Raw genomic sequence first — 20053 nt, 5'->3', positions numbered from 1 at the left:
AGATTTTTTCAGAAAGCTGAATCATTGGATCCTTTGCCTCTCTCTCCCCACCTAAGGGACCGCCTCTTTGATAGTCACAAAGAGCAAATGGGTCCAGAGAGTGACAATCACACCATATGATGATTGTGCGAATAATTAAGCAATCTTAGCATTGATCACTATGCTTTAAAGATTCTTGTGGATGTAAAATCAGAAACTCATAGAATACAAACATGATTAGGAAGCAGAAGTTCATATTATGTGGACATAGTTCTAAAAGAGTAAAGGCTAGTGATACATAATAACAACTCACATCAACTAAAGCATCAAGCTGACCAGATGAGAGATATAACATCAAATGGTACATTATAAAATTACATCATTAGGATTAGTCTTTCTTCATTAGAAAAGTCTGAGGGTGACCTGTGGTCTTCGTCTGAACTTGGTAAAACAGATGCTCAGAAGAAGGGCCTGCTCCCATAGAACACACGGGATCCGTTGTTACTCTTTGGTGTTGGCAGCTTCTGAGAATCAGAGCTTGAATTCTCTGATTTTGTTGGGCTATCAATGTCCAGAGGAAGCTTCATCTTAGCCAGTGAATCAGTAAACTGTTGCATGCTTTTCATGTACATGTCGACGATATCCTGCTGTACCACCTTTGACTCCGGCTCAACTTTCAGAGTGAGGACGGATTTCACAGTCTTCTCCTCGGATGTCTCACCTGAAGCCTCGCTCCCTAACTCCTGGGAACTCGCTTTGGAATTCACGACAGAGAGATGTTCATGGTTTGGTGTTTCTGTGGCGGAGTGAGCTGAAGCGTGAGGAGAAGCAGCTCCATTTGTTGCATTGCTGCTCTCAGGTGAATCTTGCTTCAGTTCAGAAGTGACAGAATTGGTCACATGATTCTCAGCATCGGAAGTAACCAAGCTGTCAGAAGTTTCTGAGTCAATAGTGGAACAGGAGATCCCAAAATACTCGGAAACCATCTTCTCATTTTCGTTCGCGACATTAGGATCTGGAAACTCTATCTTATCCAACTCACCTGGAACTGATTCAGACCCTTCTGGATCCTTGGTAGTTTCATCAACAGAAACAGACGAAGGCATAGAGGGAATAGCCATCACGTCAGGGTAGGATCCATTGTAGGAGAGTGACAATTGAACAAAACCAGCTGGCGAATGGTACAAATCAGTGGAAGAAAGAGAGAACTCTTTCTCAAGTTTCCCATTCTTGAAGAGCAGTTCCGACATAGGAACCAAAGTAAAACCAAGCAGCTGGTCTTCAAGATAATTTTTCACCCTGCTCATCATGTAAATCTCACATTTGAGGGAAGTGTCCAGAACCCTGACATCAAGCTTAACATTGTCATCAAAAACCGGATTTCTCCCACCACCATTGATGATTTTGGTCGAGACAGACTTTTCAGGATCATTTGTAAGGCAAAGCTTGGCATAAACGTCTTGCTTGTGATATATACAAATGTTATGGATATCCCTTGCCTGATGGACATAAACCTCAAGAGTACCAACAAGGTCTTCCCGGCCACAACTTTTAGAATCTTTCCCATTGGAATTTATGCCATTCGATTTGTTTCCAGAGCTCTGCACAGAATTTGAGTTCTCATTCTCTGAATCACCAATCTTGAATGGTGAAACAACAGATTGCGGGGAGTCCATTGCAGAAGCTAACAAATAATCCTGCAAAAATTGAAGGCCTATTAGTATCAGTACATGTAAACGGAGTCCATTGTTGGCAACTTGCACATTCAGAAGAGTCATGACTCTAAAAAGTCCTTGATAAGTACAACACCAAGCTGAGCAATTTATTCCCCATGTCATGGTGTTTTAATATATCTTTAGCATGCAAAGGGCTACTCTATAATTAAAACTCAAACAATGTAGATTTTAAAGTTTTTGAAAACCATATTTAAGAGAAATGTTTTGGCAACAGAAAATATCCTGGAAAAGAACCACAAACAGAAAAAATCAAACACCAACCAAAATGACAGTTTGATGTCAAAATCAGAGTAGAGAACTTGGAAGAGTTCTCTTTTAGGGTATAAGCCTAAACTAAGCAGAGCAGAGCTAATTAAAGGGAATCTCAAGAACAATGAAACGAACTCTCCTCCCGGAGATTCCAACACAAAATAAAATTAACAAATCAACAGAGCCAAAATCCACAGATCAAGGCTCAGACAACAATTCACAAGCTAATCTCATTCTCACACCACAGATATAACACATTCAACAGTAAAGAAAAAATTCGAAAGCAGTCTAACTAGAGTCATGTTTTGGTACAACAAATCTTTAAATTCAAACTCTAACATATCTTTAGCTCGATCGACTTTGGTCCTTAATGACAACAACGCGTAACCTAAACTGAAAGCTTCAACATATCTTTAGCTTGATCCAATCATTAAAAAAGAAACTCAAAACTTCTGCCACACAGCTCACAATCAACACAGACAACAAAAAGAGTAAAGAAAACTTGCCTAAGTCCAAAACCAAGCTTTGATCCGCAACTTTTAAAACCAAATTAAGAAGAGAAGGCAGCTGATTTCTCTAAACAGCACACACAAAGAGAAGAAACATAAAACAAAACAAAAGAGAGGGGTTTAAAAAGGACAAGTCGTAGTCGTGTAAGAAGATGGTTGAAAGGAACAAGAAGCATGTGGGTGGGTTTACATAAAAAAGGAAGTTAAAGAAACAAACCAAGAAAGACAATTTTCAAAGAGAGTTTTAAATGCAAAAACTGTTAGTAAGTTGAAAAAAAGATTGGAAATTTCTGAGGGGGTCGGTCGGCGGAAAGAAAGAAAGAAAGATAAGATTAGGGTTTAGCACAGTCACTTCAATGGCGGACCACTAAAAGAAAAGGTGGGTCATATTAGTCTAAAAAATTCAACTGTTTCGGCTGTGAAGAAGAAGAAAAAAAGTAAGTAGATTGATGAAAGCTATATCTATATGACCTCCTCTTTGAATTCATGAGACCATTATAAAAAGAAAAGCTCTTTACAGTAATACTTCACGCGGATGAAATCACTTACAGTTACAGAGTTTGGAAGATCGAAAGCTGTGAGCTTTTTTGTTGTTGTTGGCTGGCAAAAGCGTTAATGGAGTCTTTGTTGGTTCTTTTTGTAAATTTGCAAAAGTTATTGGGGGAAAACAGGAAGAAGAAGAAGAAAAACTTTTTTCTTCTATTCGGAGTCTGAGGTAATGGGCTTTGGGGTCCACACATCAGTGATTATCACATGATCTTTAATTATATTTGTAATTTTCTTTCTCTAAATATATAAATGGGTTAATATTTGTTATATGGTAAAGAAAAATATTGAAATTATGTATATCAAAATAATGAAAATTTTATAAATTCATATGATGTGTATATCATTACTATAAAACAGTATGATAATTTTGGATGAATCATATTTTGGTAAATAATTTTTATTGTGAACATGAAATAATATATTAAACGGGTATAGGATAAAATTATAGTGTTGGATGAATCATATTTTGGTAAATAATTAGCTTGCAAAAACTTAAACCATCTAAAATTTCATCTATTCAATATATTAAACATAAACATGTTACAGAACTAAAATATAACTGTTTCTTTTAAATTGAAACAAATGTTAAGATTATTATATATCATCTCATTATTTAATATTAATTTTCATATACTTTAACTAGAAAATATTATAAAAACTATTTTGAAATAAATAAGTGAAATTGAACTGTAATTACCTTTTTGGGAAAATATAAAGTTATAAATAATATACTATTTTCTTAAGAAAATGAGTGGACATGAATGCATGAGTACAAAAACTAAAGTTAGATATGATCTCTATTTTAAAAGTATGTTTAAAATAATAATTGAAGATGTGTAGAACCCACAAGAAAGCTAAAATAATAAAAAAAGATCCCAAAAGTGCTGATTACTAAATTTTATAAATTGTCACTATTCATATGTAAATTAAAAAAAATAACTGGTTATTTTCTTTTTCTTTTATTCTCTTGCCAACATTTTCAAACATAATTAAAAAAAAAATGTCACTGTCATCTCGATGCCTACCTCTATACTTTTAGTTGCTTAAATTCTTATATTCCATTTTATTAACGTACAAATCAACTTTTCTCCCAATCCCAAATTATTGTTTAATTATTCTCTCCACAAAAATTCTCATCTATCAACAAAAAAAGAAAAAGAAGTAATCAACTAAATTACTTGTAATCATAGAAAATCGTTATTATTAATTACTAAAATAAAACTGAAAATAAATTGATTTTGTACACGGATGAAGTAACTTTGTTTGGGTCGACATGGACGGGTGTACTAAACCCATTTACGTTACGTTACGGAATTATAACACCCGATAGAAAAGCCCAATAACTGAAGCTCATTTCATTTCTAAGTGCATCTCGTCGTGACTCCTAATTGCTCTTTTGTAATTTTCCTTTTCTTCCTAACGGTCGAATCAACAACTGAAAGTCTGAAACATTCCAAAACAATAAAAACTCTTCCTTTATCTCTCTCTCTCTCTCTCTCTCTCTCTCACGCAACACATAACGTTCAAATCCTCTCTCTTCTCTGTTCTGTGTATTAATTATTGTTGGTTTTGTGGTTCTTATTATAGGAAGATATAATAAGAACCAAGTCTGATGGGTTCAAACCTGACGGAAGCAAAAATGGCTACTTTGTGAGGGAGAGTTTGAGTCAAATGAGAAACAGCATCAACAAGTCTTCTTTAGTCATGTCGTGTATAGAATTGGAAGGGATTACTGATGACATTGATCATATCGTTAAACAACTCCATCGCCAAACCAAAATGCCTAAACTTAACCAATCCATGTAAGAGAGGACTCAAAGTTCTCACTTCAGGCAGTAAACTAACTTTCGTCATCATCTTAAGCACTAAAACCCCATAGAATATAAAGCTCTCTCCTACTTCGTACATAATGCTGAATCAACAAATCAAAACTCGAGCCTTGAACTAAGCTTACATTTCTCATAACAACTAAAAAGCGCATTAAAAAAAAAAAAAAACTCACTTGGCTTCAGGGCGCGAAGCAGAAGAAGCGTCTGAAACAGTGACGAAGCAGGGCCAGAAGAGATTAGCTTTGACCAGAGAGCATGGATCAAAATACAAAATAACGCCGTGGAATCCCCTGTGGAAACCAAGGAAATTGAAAAACCCTCAAACCCAATTTGGGATCATCAATGGTTCCGATCAGAATCTTTTCAATATGTCTTGTGACACAAACAACGAACCGATATCTGAGAACCCGAGACCGAGTCGGATCATCTCCGATCGGGTCAATCTCATCAAATTCAAATGGGCCTAAAATTGGACTCTTTAAGAATACAAATCAGATCACTCCAAAGCAAATTATCGCAAATACAGTACAAATCGATTAAACCTCCTAGTTCAATCTCTCAGATTTGTTAACCCTAGAAGAAACCTCGAGAACTCGAATCAATGGCGCCGAAGGCTAAGAAGAAACCCTCGAAGGAGCAACAAGCTTCGAAGAAATTGGCAGCTCAGTCATTCGTTCAGTCTGTTGTGTCTAGGATTGAATCTCTAGAAGCTGGGGAAGGTATATATGAAAATTTCCGTAATGTAGGTCAAGAGTTTAAGGTCTGTTTGACAAATTACTACACTCTCTCTGAGATAGAGAAGCATATGCTGCGTTGCTTTATTATATCTGCCGAGACTACCGGAATGTTATTTGACTACATACGTGAAAATATACCCGGATATGAAGCATATGGTCTCGTTTCCGAAGAGGCTTCTCTACAACGGAAAATGGAAGACCAACAAGCTGCTGCTATTGCTGATGAAGAAGCTGCTATTGCTAAGGCTCTTCAGGAAGTGCAACAAGCTGCTACTGCAGCTGCTATTATTGCTGAGGAAGAAGCTGCTATTGCTAAGTCTCTTCAGGAAGAGCATAAGGTCGACCAAGGGAAGATAGGAAATCGAGGAGGTCAGCGCAGGCGAGGTCAGGGGAAGAAAATAAAGGGACGTGGTGGCTCAAGTCAACCCAGTTCCGGTCGTGGGAATGGAAATGAGACAAGGACTGTTGGTGGGACTGAGACAACCATTTCTAAAGAGACAGAGGAAGAGGAAGTAATTGCTAAAGACACAGAGGACGAGCATCAAGTTACTGCTGTTGAGACAAGGAATATTGGTGGGACTGAGACAAAAGAGACAGAGGACGAGGATAGTTCGTCTCATATACTAAAAGAGAGTATTCTTTCTTCTCTTAAAAAAGTTGCGGAGTCTATTGAGGTTTTAAAAAGGGAAATGAAAGAAATCAAGAGCGACTTGACTGTACTAAAGTCAGCCCCTATGAAGTTGGACGAGGTAAATTCAGTCCCAAAGGTTTTTTTTTTACTGTGTTTAAAAACATTTGATTCAGTTGACATTTTCTCTTTTGTGGCAGCTTCTTCATAACCAGAAGGAATTGCTTAAGATTTTGCCAAAGACGGAAGTAGAGATGGTCGAGGATTGTTTGAAGAGATTTGACAAAGCAATAATTTCCACTTTGGCGGATGCAACCGTAAAATTAGTTGCCACTAGTATATTTAGTGCGGAGGCATTGGAAGGTCTTAGAGCTTCTGTTGTGGAAAAAAAGTCATAAACCCAACAAACTGAAAGCTACGAACCGTCAAAGTTTTTAGGAAGCTTTCCTCCTCCTCCTGTCTAGATGTTGCTGTTTCAACTGTCTCTAGATGTTCTTTTTAATCGTTTTTGAAGTATCTGTTTCATTTGCAATTTCATATTTTGTAAGTACTGCTGCTATTAATATGTTTGGAAACAATATTGTGTTGAGAGTTTATGCCTTTGACAAATTACATTGTGATCTTAGTAACCACAATTCAGTAAGTGCTTCAGTTGATCATAATATGAGCTGTATGATGTTATGTAATCGTGCAAGTTTATAATGGTTCTTGATCATTAAATCCAATTGTGCCTCCTCCAGCTGTTGCTTTTTTCTTATTCACTGGTTTTGTTTCAGTAGCTGAGAATTGTTTGGGTTAGACTTGCAATAGTAGTCTCTCATCTTCATTTCTGCTTTGTTACATGTTGTGAACTATTATAATTTATGTTTCCTCACTCTTGATCCTTGCTTTGGATTGCCAACATGAATATGAAGTGGTGTAGATCTGAAAAAGCAAGAGAAGCACATCTAAGTTCTCTGTCTATCATTGTTTCAATCTCTGTGGATTGTCAATTTCTCTGAATGTTCCTTCACCTTCACCTCATTTGTTGGTTCTATGTAAGATTTGTTTGACATATGTACCTTAAGATTTGTTCTATGTAAGATTTGTTTGACATATGTACATATTCCTCTCAAACCATCATCACTTCTTGCATGACACTTGCACCTTGTTGACGTATATGAACTTAAAAACATTTCCTGCATGTCTCCTTCAGTTTATCTTGACAGGAATCCACTGATTACTCCAATAAGCCCTTCATCTCAAGCCACACTTTTGGTGTTCTTTCTGAGCTATCAGAACCAGCAACTTGATCTTTAATTAGGTGAGATATTCATCAACAAACGCCATCTTTTTCTCTGCATCACTTTTTGTTATCAGTTGACAAGATATGTCTGCATCAGTGTATAGATGAGGATCTGGTCTCACTGGTCATGTATATTCACGGCGCTTTGGTGAGTGAGTCATCAAATACCACTCAAATTCGTTTAGGTAGCCACTCTATAGTTTTACTGAAAAAGAATATTTGAAGCTTGTTTGTTGAACCATAGCAGGCTGTTTCTATTTGTTTGCTAATCTAGAGACGAATTGATATTTCATGCATGGGTGACTTGTGTTTAAATTAATATTGCTCTTTTGGAAAATGCTGGATGGCTAAAGTTTGATTTGATTGATCATCGTTTGGTGGAAACTATATTATTTGGGTTATTGTATGCTCTCTGCATACTATGTCACATTGTCACCTATACATTGGTTCCCCTTCACAGGTTGGCTTTAGAGTTCAGTATCCTGAAGATTATCAAGGCCTGTCATACGAGGACCTTAAGGAATTCAAGCAGAATAGATATGGTAATTAAAGCTGTGTATGGCTTGTTCTCAACATTACAATAGGCCATGACCTCTCGAGACCAGAAGTGTAGCCCTCAGAGCTTTCTAAATAGATCAGCTTGACCTTGGATTTTCTTAATTGGCCTGCTTAGCACTATTGTTCTCCCTTTGTTGCCATCCTTTGGACTTATTTCTTGAAGCAGATAAAAGTATTCTTCTTCTGAGGTTATTTGGTTGTTTTAGTCACACTTAGCTTTGGTAGGGTGCTGTATCTCGTAATGTCTCTTTTGACGGACTTATTCCTCTTAACATATGTTGATATGTTACTACTAATTGTGCTCTCAGTCATCTCCGATGAGACCAAACTGCCTCATGCTCTGTCATTCCAATTTGACTGATAAAGTTTGTGACATTTTTCAGCTGTAAATCCTCTGGGAGGGGATACTATTTTTAAGATTCTCGATATGAAGCTTCCCGAGGTTTGTGCTTTGGGTGTCCACGCATGCTATCTGTTCTATTATTATTAAGATAAAAATAAGCAATGGGAGATACTGAATCAGCATTTTTATATATACTGAAAACGATACTCTAATATATTCATTACTTTGAGATCATTTGGTTATGTAAATTATTGATTGGGCGGGAATTGTGAAGCTTTTCTATTTAACGAATCCAGAATTTCGTTATACATATACATATATGTTTGGCTACTTGATCGTGTTTCTAATTAGCACATATGTTTCAGATTTGATCGTAATAGTGGACTAAATTTTTTATTCTGTATATATGATCTAATTTACGTTACATAGAATTAAGATAAACTATTTTTTGTTCTGTAACAAAAAAAAATATATATGCAATATTTTAAGTTTTCAAATGAATTTAGATCATTACACCAATACACGACAAACTTCTTCTACTAACTAAATTTCACTAAAAGTAACAATCCTTTTACCAAAAAAAAAAAAAAAATCCAAAAATAGAACACTTTAAAAACATGGGTTGACAAGAAAACAAAAGAACACTTCAAACCAACTATTTGGGACAAGCTGTTAGGATGATAACAAAATAGAGTCCAAGATGGTTGCAATGTTGTTTCTTCCAGGAGACCTAGGCAAGAGATGGCGAAAAGGGATGACCTTGTTCACCAAACCGTTAAACAGATCATATAGTAGCTTCTTTTTAATTTGTGAATATTTTATTTATTTTGGTTTTCAGATATGCTTTCATTGAGATGGAAGTTATTTGGGAAGTCTCAAGCTTGAGTTTGTGATGGCTAACTCTAGAACCGAATCTGTTCGCTATCCTAACTTTAGTGGGTGTGAACATTGTTTCCTTAATCTGAAAAAGCGCGCAACTACGCCAACTTCTTGAGAACTGATGGTGGTCGTTTCACGCCCTGGTACATAAATTAATTTTGTTCTTGATTTATCGAATCGAACGTAACTTATTATAAATTTTGTTGTTATCTTTTGAGTTTTCTTTTTGATATATATTGCAGAACACCTGAGTTCGACCGCATGCTCGCTGAGCTTCGTAAGCAAAAAGTTCAAAAAAGTTGAAGCGGAAAACGAGAGCTAATAGCCTAATAATATTGGTTGTTTTATCTACAAAAGCTGCTACTTGTTTATATTTTTATATATGTTCTATGTCTTCAAAAAATCTTGTAGTATTAGACGTGACTCTTGCTTCATAATTATTTGTGCCTAATTAAATTATTAAACTTTTTTTTATGAAACTTACATTTTAGTTTACTTTTTATTATGAGCTTGATTACGAAAACGAAAATTCAACTGATGGCATGCTTTTGCTCCTTCTCGATTCGACTTAGTGAGATTAGGATTCAAGTCTGACCTGATTGAGCGGTTGTTTTGGTATGTGAAGACGGAGACTGTTATTATGTCTTCATTCCTCCTATCTGCATGGGTGCAATAATTATATTATTTTTGTATCCTCCCCAGCATTGTTGAGATACCTTTTAGTTGTGTCTTTCATAATAATAGTAGATATATGCTAGATAATGTATTAAATAAATAATAACGCAAAATATAAATAAATGCTAAGTGTAAGTTTAATTTGTATAACATATATATAGTGCCACAACCAGTAGCGGATCCAGGATTAAAATTTAGGGAGGTCAATTATAGGAAAAAAAATATTAATATGACATATTGGGGGTTTGAACTCAGGTTTGGAGAGGTTAGCAGTACCAAATTTACCATCTGTGCTATTGAAATTTTACATAAACACATGTAAAAACCAACTATTTAATTAGTTACCCAGGTCAGGTGACCCACCTTCCTCCTGAGTGGGTCCGCCGTTGGCCACAACTCTAACGTTAACGATATAAAGTTAAAATTTATATAATAATAACAATCCGAATAAATGCGACCAACAGTTGTGTTTTTTCAATCGTATCTTTTGGATATTTTATGAAAAGTCTTGATGGATCATTAAAACTGTTATTTATGAAAAATTACAACTGATCATTGTATTTTTTGTAAAATTGTAACTGTTCATTGTAGAGTTGTGTCTATTCGAATATTCATATCTTTTGGAATTTATATATATTTGTCTATTTGAACTGTTTTCATTTTTTTGTCATGACACAAAATAATATAAAATTTCAATCTCAACGGTTTTACAGCTCTCCAAATTATTCTCTATCATTCATTTTTTAAAAAGTAAAGAAATTCCTCCAATTCTTGATTTAACAAAGATTTTTGGAATGATGAATCTAATTTACAACTTTTAGTTAATTATATATATATATATATATATATATATTTAATGAAAATACCTAGAGTTTTTTCCAAGAGTTAGATGAATTATAAAGTGAGCTTTTGGATTTGACTTTTGAATATAATAGTAAAGATGTTTTCTATTTAAAAGCAGTTTATATGAGTTTGTAGGTATCATCAAGTGCAAACACAACAATTACAATTTTTCGTAGTACCTTTTCGTAAAAAAATTGTTTTTTTTTTAAATTCAAACGGTTGTATTTGTTCACTGTAGAGTTGTGTCTTTTCACTATTTTTTATTTATATTTTTTCATCACAACTTTTTGTTTTAATAGGTGTGTCTATTTAAATAGTCATGCTTTTTGAACTCTCTTTATATTTGTCTCTTCATCACTAACTAACAAATTCATTGAAATAAATTTTTCATTTTATGTTAATCTAAATAATTGAATATATCTAATATTCAACGTTATTCTATAATCTAATTAAAATTTTAGAAATGATTATATCAATAGAGAAATTTAGGACAACTTAATATATAATTTACAGTTACGTTTATTTATCGTAACTTTTCATTAAAAATATTTTCATATATAAAAATACAATCTGAATAAATGCGAACAATAGTTGCGACTTTTCGTAGTACTTTTTGTAAAAAAATGGTTTAAAAAAAAAAAACTCAAACAGTTGTATTTGTTCATTGTAGAGTTGTATCTTTTCACTATATTTTATTTATATTTTTTCATCACCACTTTTCATTCTAATAGGTGTGTCTATTTAAATAGTCATATCTTTTGAACTCTCTATATATTTGTCTTTTCATTTATAACTATCAAATCATTGTTCGTTGAAAGAAATTTTTCGTTTTCTGTTGAATCTAAATAATTTGAATTGTAATATCTAATATTAATGTTATTCACTTATTCTATAATCTAACTAAAACATTAGAATTGATTCTAGTAATACAGAAATTTAATAAAAATTAATATATAATTTACAGTTTCGTCTATTAATCGTAAATTTTCGTTAAAAACTATTTTAATATTTAAAACTATTTTATTTATTTAACTGTTATTAGTTTTAATTTTTCATTGATACAGTTTCACTCATTATTAAATATATTTTTAATTATAATTATTTAATAAAAATTACATTTACTCATTACAAATTTACAACCATTAGTTCAATATTCTCAGTTAGGATCACTTTGTCATAACGATTTTTTTTAATTGTACCTCTTTACCATAATTCTTCATAAAATATTTTATATTTATAATACTTTAAACAATATGCTTTAGAAAGTTGCATCTATTTTACATAATATTTTTGTTATAAGTTTTCATTTTGGTAGTTGTGTTTTTAATAACACAGTTTATGTTTAATGTTCATGTATTCAAACTATTTTGTTACATTCAAATAATTTCATAATGTATAATTTTAAATTTTAAATTTAATTTTTTTCTTCTAAAATACTTCCCCCGCGACACCATGGGGGTATGAGTCCTAGTATTGTTAATGTGGTTCTTACATTAATTGTGTCATCACCAGCAATACAAGCCCCATGTCTAGTTTTGTTGTTCAATAGGTTCATCATGCTATAGACCTATATAAATGGAAGAAAAAAATCACAAAATTGTTAATGATTGTAACAATTTAATTATTAATAACCTAACTAATTTGTTCAAATGATTAGTAACAACAATCTGTTACATTGACGTCAAATAGGAACTTAAGAATTGGAACAGATTGTTGCATTAATTTGTTGGATTTTTTTTTTAAAGTATTATTCAATCATGAGTCAAAATCCAAAAGAATGAAAGAAAAAGAAAGTATTCCCTTATCATTGACGTCTAACCTTATGAATCCAATGTCCCAAAAATTAAATCAGCAAATGAGAGTTTGTGCATTACTAATAGGAGGGAAATATTATCTAAAGTCACGTTCTTAGAAAAAGCATACGACGTGTTGACAAAAAAAAGAAGCATACGACAAAAATATAAAGAAAGAAGGAAATTGTTCAAAGGTAAATGAATAATGCTATAACTAATAGTTCTTAAAATTTCCAACAATGTGTTTCTGATAGTGTTTCCACGATTAAGTCAAGGTTTATTTTTTTTTTTTTTTACCGCATAATTGTGAATAGGAAACTCGATCTTTTGTGTTGATCAACGCGGCAAAAACCATTAAATTATCACCATTTGGTTGTTAAAATCATATTTGGGCATGTAGCAATACGTAAATACGTTCATATATTTGGAGAGAGAGAGAGAGAGACTGACGTTAATTAGGGCTATGAGAAGGAGAAGAGGCAGTGTCTTCAAGATCATGATGACGACCAAAAGGAACCTCTCTATTTCTTGTCCTCTTGATGTCCATGGAATAATTATTAGACCCTTCTTTGGTTAGACACGTGGAGGGTCTTCTTAGTGGCCACGAACGACGCTGCGTCGGAGATGGAGGAAGAGCTACAATCTCCGACGTGCACTACAGTTGAAGAAGCCTCGAAGAAATCCTCAAAGTACATAGTCCAGCACTCCAGCTACTTTCCTCCGGGGTTTGGTCGCCTGCAAAACGCCGTTGTTTCATGTTTGCTCATAGTGAAAGCATTGTTCATTGAACTCTCCATGATTAATTCGGAAGAGAAAAGGGGAAAAAGAAGAAGCAGAGAGTTTTCTTTGTGTGGTTAGTTGGTTTGTAATTTGGTGGCAACAGATGAAACATGCGTGAGGGTGTGTATTATTTACAGTACATAGCTGAGGTTTCGAAAAATTATGTTTTTTATAAGCTTAGAGAAATATATAATGAATCAAATCAAATTAGTATTATAAATAATTGTTTTCTGTCTTACAAATTAATTTTATTTTGCTGTCAATGATGGCTTGGAATCTTGGTTTGTGGGGTCGCTTTATCTGTTCTTTTCTCTATTTGGTTGGAATAAAAGTTGGTTTGAAATGTTCAAACCATTTTACTTATGTGATTCTACAAATTAAAACATAAATATGAATTTGTATATAAATAGTTAATTATAAAAGTTTGAGTTATGCAAATGTACCTGATTTTATGAATAGTGTTTCTTAAAATTTCTTAATTAAGTTTTTTTGTTGGGTGCAAAATTCTTAATTAAGTATATGACAAATAGAATGGTCAAAATATAAAGAAATTAAATGATTTCAAAATTTTGTGATTGAATCGTTTTACAGTATTTGCAATTCTTCCCGATAATTTATTTTGTAGTTATACATTTATGCTAATTTTTGTTGAAATTATTTTTTTCTAGGTTTTTATAAACCAATATGTAATATGTTATGCAATACAGTCGTTGTTGGTGTTTTCAGATGCAGGGATATCTAAGGTTACATGATTCTCAAAATCACGAAACGAAGATATCAGAATCGAATCACAATCAACACGTAAACAAAGTATTCAGAGTCGATGAGCTAAACTTTTTAGCCAAAAAACACACCAAACAAAGAAATCGGAGGCTCCAAACCAAACAAAAATGTTTATGTACAAAAGTTTTAAGTATATAAAATCTGAATTATTCATACTAAAAAAATGGGTCAGATATTTGTTTAATGACTTATAAAAACAAATGCAGTAGTAAAATATATTATTATTGTCCTGTGAAAGTAGTGATTAATATGTTTAATTATTATAAAGTCCCTCATATTTGAAGTGTGCACATTGATGGATAAAAAAAGTTAGGATAAATGATAGGACTAAATTAAATTATAATGAAATAGTATAGTATATATACTACTATTGAGACGAGAACAAGCCCAATGTTCCGTTTTATCACATTTAAATAGAATATTGTATCATAATTAATGATATCTATTTTATACAAATTACTATTTAAAGTCATAGAATATTCAAAATGAATTACTATTTAATAATAACAAGAGCGATGAGTATATCCTGTACAAAATAGTGGTGCAAATTGTTTTACATTTGAATGAACACAAATAAAATGAATAAAACCTCCAACCAACTTGGATCATCTAATATTTAACGTGAACATGGAATAATATATCAAACGTTTATACAATAAAATTATAATGTTGGATGAATCATATTTTGGTAGATAATTTAGCTGGCAAACACTTAAATCATCTAAAACTTTCATCTATTCTATAAAATTAAACATAAGCATGTTACCAAATACATATTTATTTGCAAATACTCTTAGATATTTACTAAATATTAAATTTTAAAAATAAAAAAGTGAAATTAAACTGTAATCATTTTTCTTTAACCATATAAAGTTATAAATAATATATTATTTTCTTAAGAAAATGAGTGGATATGATGAATGCATGAGTACACAAACTAAAGTTAGATTTGATTTATAATATATAAAAGTGTGATTTTTTTTTTTGAAGAGATGTGTAGAACCCACAAGAAAGCTAAAATAATAAAAAAGATCCCAAAAGTGCTGATTTTTTTTCTTTTAATTATATTTTTATATATTGTCATTTATTTATTTTATTTTTTTTGAGAAAGGATATTGTCATTTATTCATGTGTAAATTAAATATCATTTATTTTTCTTTTGCTTTTATTCAAACTATAATTGCAAACATTATAACATAAGGGAAAAAATGTCACTATCATCTCGATGCCTACCTCACTTTCCTTTTAGTTGCTTAAAATCTTATATTCCATTTATTAACGTACAAAACAACTTTTCTCCCAATCCCAAATTATTGTTTAATTATTCTCTCCACAAAAAAAATTCTCATCTATCAACAAAAAAAAAAACCAAAACGTCAACTAATTACAAACTTGTAATCATAAAAATCGTTATTACATTATTGAAATTAAACTGAAAGTAAATTGATTTGCTCTGTATACGAATGGTAATTTTGTTTGGGTCGACATGAACGGGTATAATAAACCCATTTACACCCATTAAAAAGCCCAACACTTGAAGCCCATTTCTAAGTGCATATCGTCGTGACTCGTAGACACGTTATTGCTCTTTTGTATTTTTCCTTTCTTTTTGAAACTCCCAACGGTCGAATCAAACATTCAAAAAATAAAAACTACCTTTATCTCTCTCTCTCTCACAACACATAACGTTNCTCTCTCTCTCTCTCTCTCTCTCTCTCTCTCTCTCTCTCTCTCTCTCTCTCTCTCTCTCTCTCTCTCTCTATCTCTGTCTCTGTTTCTAAAATCTAAAAATCTCTTTTTTTTTCTCTCTCTCAATCTCTGTTACGAAAACGATGAAGTCGTCACCAGCGAAGATCGGAGAGAATCGTTTCTTGGGAAACATATCGACTTCTTCAATCCGAAACTTGCTTCCCAGATCCATCTCTGCGAAACAGAAATCGATTCAAAACTCAGATTCAAAGAGTTTCAGATCCAACGACGAGAACGCTCCTCCTTGTGACCCTAACATACAGACGACTAATCATCATCTCAACAACAACTATGATCTTCAATTGAAGAAAAAATCGCCTCAGAAAGTGTTGTTCTCCTCTGCGACTCATCAGATTCTCACTGAAGAATCTACTCAGGTAGTAGATCCAATGAGCTTTATCTATAAATTAGGTTTCTAATTCGAGTTTGATACATCTCAGATCTAGTTACAGTCACTGAGTTTTCAATTTGAATTATATATAACAGCTTGAAGCGAAGAGCGTACTCGTCGCTAGAACTAACGAGATTACAGAGGAAGATGATGACTCATTGGGTGACCAAATTCGTGGACTAAAGGTTTCTTCTTTTTGTCATACATATATTGGTTGCGTTTTTTGTTTGTTGTGTGGTGTGTTTACATAACGGTGTTTGTGTATTATGTTGATTTTGTGGTTTATAGGAGGATTTAATAAGAACCAAGTCTGATGGAAGCAAAGGTGGCTACTTTGTGAGGGAGAGTTTGAGTCAATTGAGAAACAGCATCAACAAGTCTTCTTTAGTCATGTCGTGTGCTAACAACAACAAACAAGGTTCAGAAAAGGAAACAATGTATGAAGCTGATGATGATGAGGACGATGGTGATGTAATGGAACTGAGTAAACATATCAACAAGTTTCACAGTTACTGTGATTCTTCTGATAACTTGAGGGATTCTCTTCAATCCTCATTCGCAAGTGCTTCAGGCTGTGAAGCTGAGTCAATGAGTGGAGATGAGATTTCCTCTGTTGATAAACACAAAGATTGTGCCTTGTCTCATTCTGTTCCAAACACTGTGGGAAATGGGATCTCAATCAGTTTACCGCATCAGACACGTATCCTTGAAGAGCCACCATTGTCAGAATCACCAAAGATCAGGAATTTTAGGAAAAGCGTGGCTGCGTCGACTAAGTTTCAGGCAACTCCTAGGAGTGTAAACGAGATCTCAGACATTGGAAACAAAAACGTCCAACAGTTTGGTCCTTCTATGTCTTCCAAGAAGCATTTAAGTCCTACCGATTCTCTAGCTGCAAGTCTCCAGAGAGGACTGCACATTATAGATTGTCACCAACGGAGCTCGCTGTCAAACAGATCTTCTGTTTCCTTCTCCTTTGGCCATCTCTCTCTGAAGCCTTGCGATGAAAGTGATAATCTTAGTGCTTCGGTTAAACTGTTACAGGAAGATAGACCAAAAGAAGGTGGATCTTCGATTCTCCTATGTCTTTCTTGCAGACAGAAACTTGACCAAGAAGCTGAAGTATGTCTAGAAACCCTCAGATGCATTTTTATTCCACTCACTTCAGTTTCTTTAGTTGGCTAATTCGTTTTGACTACTTATATGTTTTATTATCAGGGAGGATATAAGGCAATAGAAGAAGCTTGCGTGGACGAGAAGCATCTCAAGAACATGTGTGTGGAGCAGGCTACCAAAATTGAGCAGCTAACTAGTCTGGTAACTATCTTATTATAAACCTATGATGAGAGACTATAAAGTTGAATATAAGTTTTCTGACAATTTGTTTTATTCAATTCTTCAGTTAGACCAATACAAAAAGAACACTGTGCAGGAGTCAAGTAAGGTAAGCCAACGAGTTAACATTTCAAAGAAACAAGCAACATTAGTAAACTGTTTGCAAGACATGGGTGATAAACTTTAGCTATGCTTTATCTGTTTGTGCAGCTAATGAAATCCGATGATGGAGAAGATGAGAGAGAGGTCGTGAAGGAAACATATGAGACAAACCAAAGTAGTGAAGGGTTTGGGAAAGTAAGGATTGATCTCAGTGAAAAGGAAGCTCTTTTAAAGGAGATTTCAGAGCTCAAAAGCAAGCTGCAGCCTACAAAATCAACTGATAATCTGAGATCCTCTTTGCTGTTACGGTCTTTTCAAATGAGGAAGAGCACTGACTTTACCAAGAACACTGAGAACAACAACGATGTGCTAGAAGAAGAACGTGAAAGGTGGACAGAAATGGAGAGTGAATGGATCTCTTTAACAGATGATCTAAGGATAGATATCGATAACCATCGTAGACACGCAGAGGATCTAGAGATAGAGCTCAGAAAGGAGAAAATGGCGACAGAGGAGTTGAATGATGCTATTAGTAGAGCTATGCTTGGTCACAGTAGGCTCATCGAGCAGTACACAGAACTGCAGGAGAACTATGATGAATTAGCTGAGAGGCATAGCGTGACGATGGCAGGAATCGTAGATGTGAAGAAAGCAGCAGCTAAAGCTGCTTTGAAAGGTCGCCATGGGAAGCGTTTTGCAAAAGCTTTTTCAGCTGAGCTTACTGCCATAAGAGCAGAGAAGGAGAAAGAAAGAGAGTTCTTGAAAAAGGAGAACAAGGCCCTTAAAATTCAGCTGCGAGATACTGTTGAAGCTGTCCAAGCTGCTGGAGAATTACTTGTCAGACTCCGAGAAGCTGAGCAAGCTGTTCAATCCTCTGAGGTAACTTTCATTTTCACCAACTAAAAGAGACTTAGATTTTGCATTGTGAATTCTAACATGCTGAGTGATACCTAAAACATATAATTGCAGGAACGTTTCAGCTCAATAGAAGAAGAGAATGACAAGTTGAAGAATCAAATGGAGAAGTTAAAGAGTAAGCACAAAACAGAAATGAGCACAATGAAGCAATACCTAGCAGAAACCAAATTACCAGGGTCAGCATTAAAGACATGGTTCAAGGAGAATGAGCAAGAGGTGGAAGAAGAAGAACATGTAACATCATCAGAACACAGAACCGGAGTGGTGAGCTATGACGATTATACAGACGATCAGGCATGGAGAGCTGAGTTTGGAGCCATATATCAAGACCATGACGACCATTACTGATTTGATCATTTCATTCCAAGAACAAAAACTTGATTTTAACCATGACCTACCTTGGGTCATTTCATCTTTTTTTTTATGTTGCCTTTAAAAACCCCAAATCGTTTTGTTATTCTTGTTGTTGTCTTTACATCTTCCATTACTACTGTATGGCATGTAATCAGTTTCTCTGTGTAATCTCAGTATAATTCATTGTCTTCTCAAGATGTTTGCATCCATCATTGTCAATTCTTTTAGTGGGCTATTCTTAATTGAACAAGCGGGCCAAATTTGAGGCCCATAAACTAGAAGAAAACAAAACAAAAATCTGTTTTTTTTTTTGGTTTGAAGATTAGGTAGTAAACGCAAAAGTTGTATCTTTTTTTTTGTTTTCATCAGCTATGGCGGCCGAGGATTCTTCAAACGCGAGTTTTGATTCCGATTCAAAGACTAACAATGAAGCTAATGATGTTAGTACTAATCATGACACTTCAAAAGCATTAGTAATCCCTTCTCCGGCCGTTTGTCTCGTACGTTTCGCCGGAGATGCAGCTAGCGGCGCCGTCATGGGCTCTGTATTTGGATATGGTTGGTGATGCTTTCAATTTCTCTTTCAGTTATCTCCGTTGTTTATAAATTAAGACTCTTTACAATCGTTAGGTGTTGGTAGATTAAAAAGTTGATGGATTCGGTTCGGTTTAACGACTTTGCTTTTGAAGTTTCTAGTAAAGTCTTAGATCTTTCAAGTTTCTGTTTTGACTTCATTGGTGTAGCTTTTATAGGAACAGAGCATTTCCTTCCTCAAGTTAGGTTTCCTTTAGTGTTTTGACGACTGGAGAATCAGTATTATGTGCTTGTTTTGTAAGATGGAACCATACATATATATCTAACAGATATAAGTTGGGGGTTTCAGGTGGTGGATTGTTTAAGAAGAAAGGGTTTAAAGGATCATTTGTGGATGCGGGTCAGTCTGCAAAGGTGCTTTACATCTTATGATATGATTATTGTTTCCTGTAAGCTAATCTATTTTCCAAAGGCAACTGAATAAAGTTGTTGTGGTTTCTTGTTAGACTTTTGCG

General features: G+C 33.9%; 3 protein-coding genes and 1 pseudogene across 4 annotated transcripts in view; 2 read left to right on the top strand and 2 right to left on the bottom strand.

Annotated features, from left to right (window-relative positions):
* On the bottom strand, nucleotides 198–3143 carry LOC104731926. 2 transcript variants are annotated; one of them, XM_010451439.2, is made up of 2 exons: nucleotides 3023–3143; nucleotides 198–1676 (listed from the first exon to the last, which is right to left on the bottom strand). In XM_010451439.2, the coding sequence occupies exon 2, from the start codon at nucleotides 1653–1655 to the stop codon at nucleotides 438–440; it is 1218 nt and encodes a 405-aa protein (XP_010449741.1). In that variant the 5' UTR covers nucleotides 1656–1676; nucleotides 3023–3143; the 3' UTR covers nucleotides 198–437. The 2 variants fall into 2 exon arrangements, with proteins under 2 accessions (XP_010449741.1, XP_010449747.1); XM_010451445.2 differs by lacking the exon at nucleotides 3023–3143 and adding an exon at nucleotides 2471–2996.
* On the bottom strand, nucleotides 8364–13389 carry LOC104755327 (annotated as a pseudogene).
* Nucleotides 15903–19199, top strand: LOC104731918 (kinesin-like protein KIN-12F). The gene is made up of 7 exons (XM_010451429.1): nucleotides 15903–16281; nucleotides 16391–16480; nucleotides 16584–17417; nucleotides 17514–17612; nucleotides 17698–17739; nucleotides 17841–18611; nucleotides 18702–19199. Exons 1-7 carry the CDS (start codon nucleotides 15988–15990, stop codon nucleotides 18996–18998), a joined length of 2427 nt encoding a protein of 808 aa, XP_010449731.1. The 5' UTR covers nucleotides 15903–15987; the 3' UTR covers nucleotides 18999–19199.
* The window catches only part of LOC104731907 (mitochondrial import inner membrane translocase subunit TIM22-3), a 3461-nt gene continuing 2747 nt past the window's right edge, over nucleotides 19340–20053 (top strand). Inside the window, exons 1-2 of the mRNA XM_010451422.1 lie at nucleotides 19340–19562; nucleotides 19888–19952. Of these exons, the coding sequence (XP_010449724.1) occupies nucleotides 19376–19562; nucleotides 19888–19952 (252 nt within the window). The 5' untranslated portion in view covers nucleotides 19340–19375. The remainder of the gene's footprint in view (nucleotides 19563–19887; nucleotides 19953–20053) is intronic.

The sequence above is a fragment of the Camelina sativa genome, chromosome 2, assembly GCF_000633955.1.
Source record: "Camelina sativa cultivar DH55 chromosome 2, Cs, whole genome shotgun sequence".
NCBI classification, from domain to species: Eukaryota; Viridiplantae; Streptophyta; class Magnoliopsida; order Brassicales; family Brassicaceae; genus Camelina; species Camelina sativa.
This window is presented reverse-complemented; position numbering and strand designations above follow the sequence as displayed.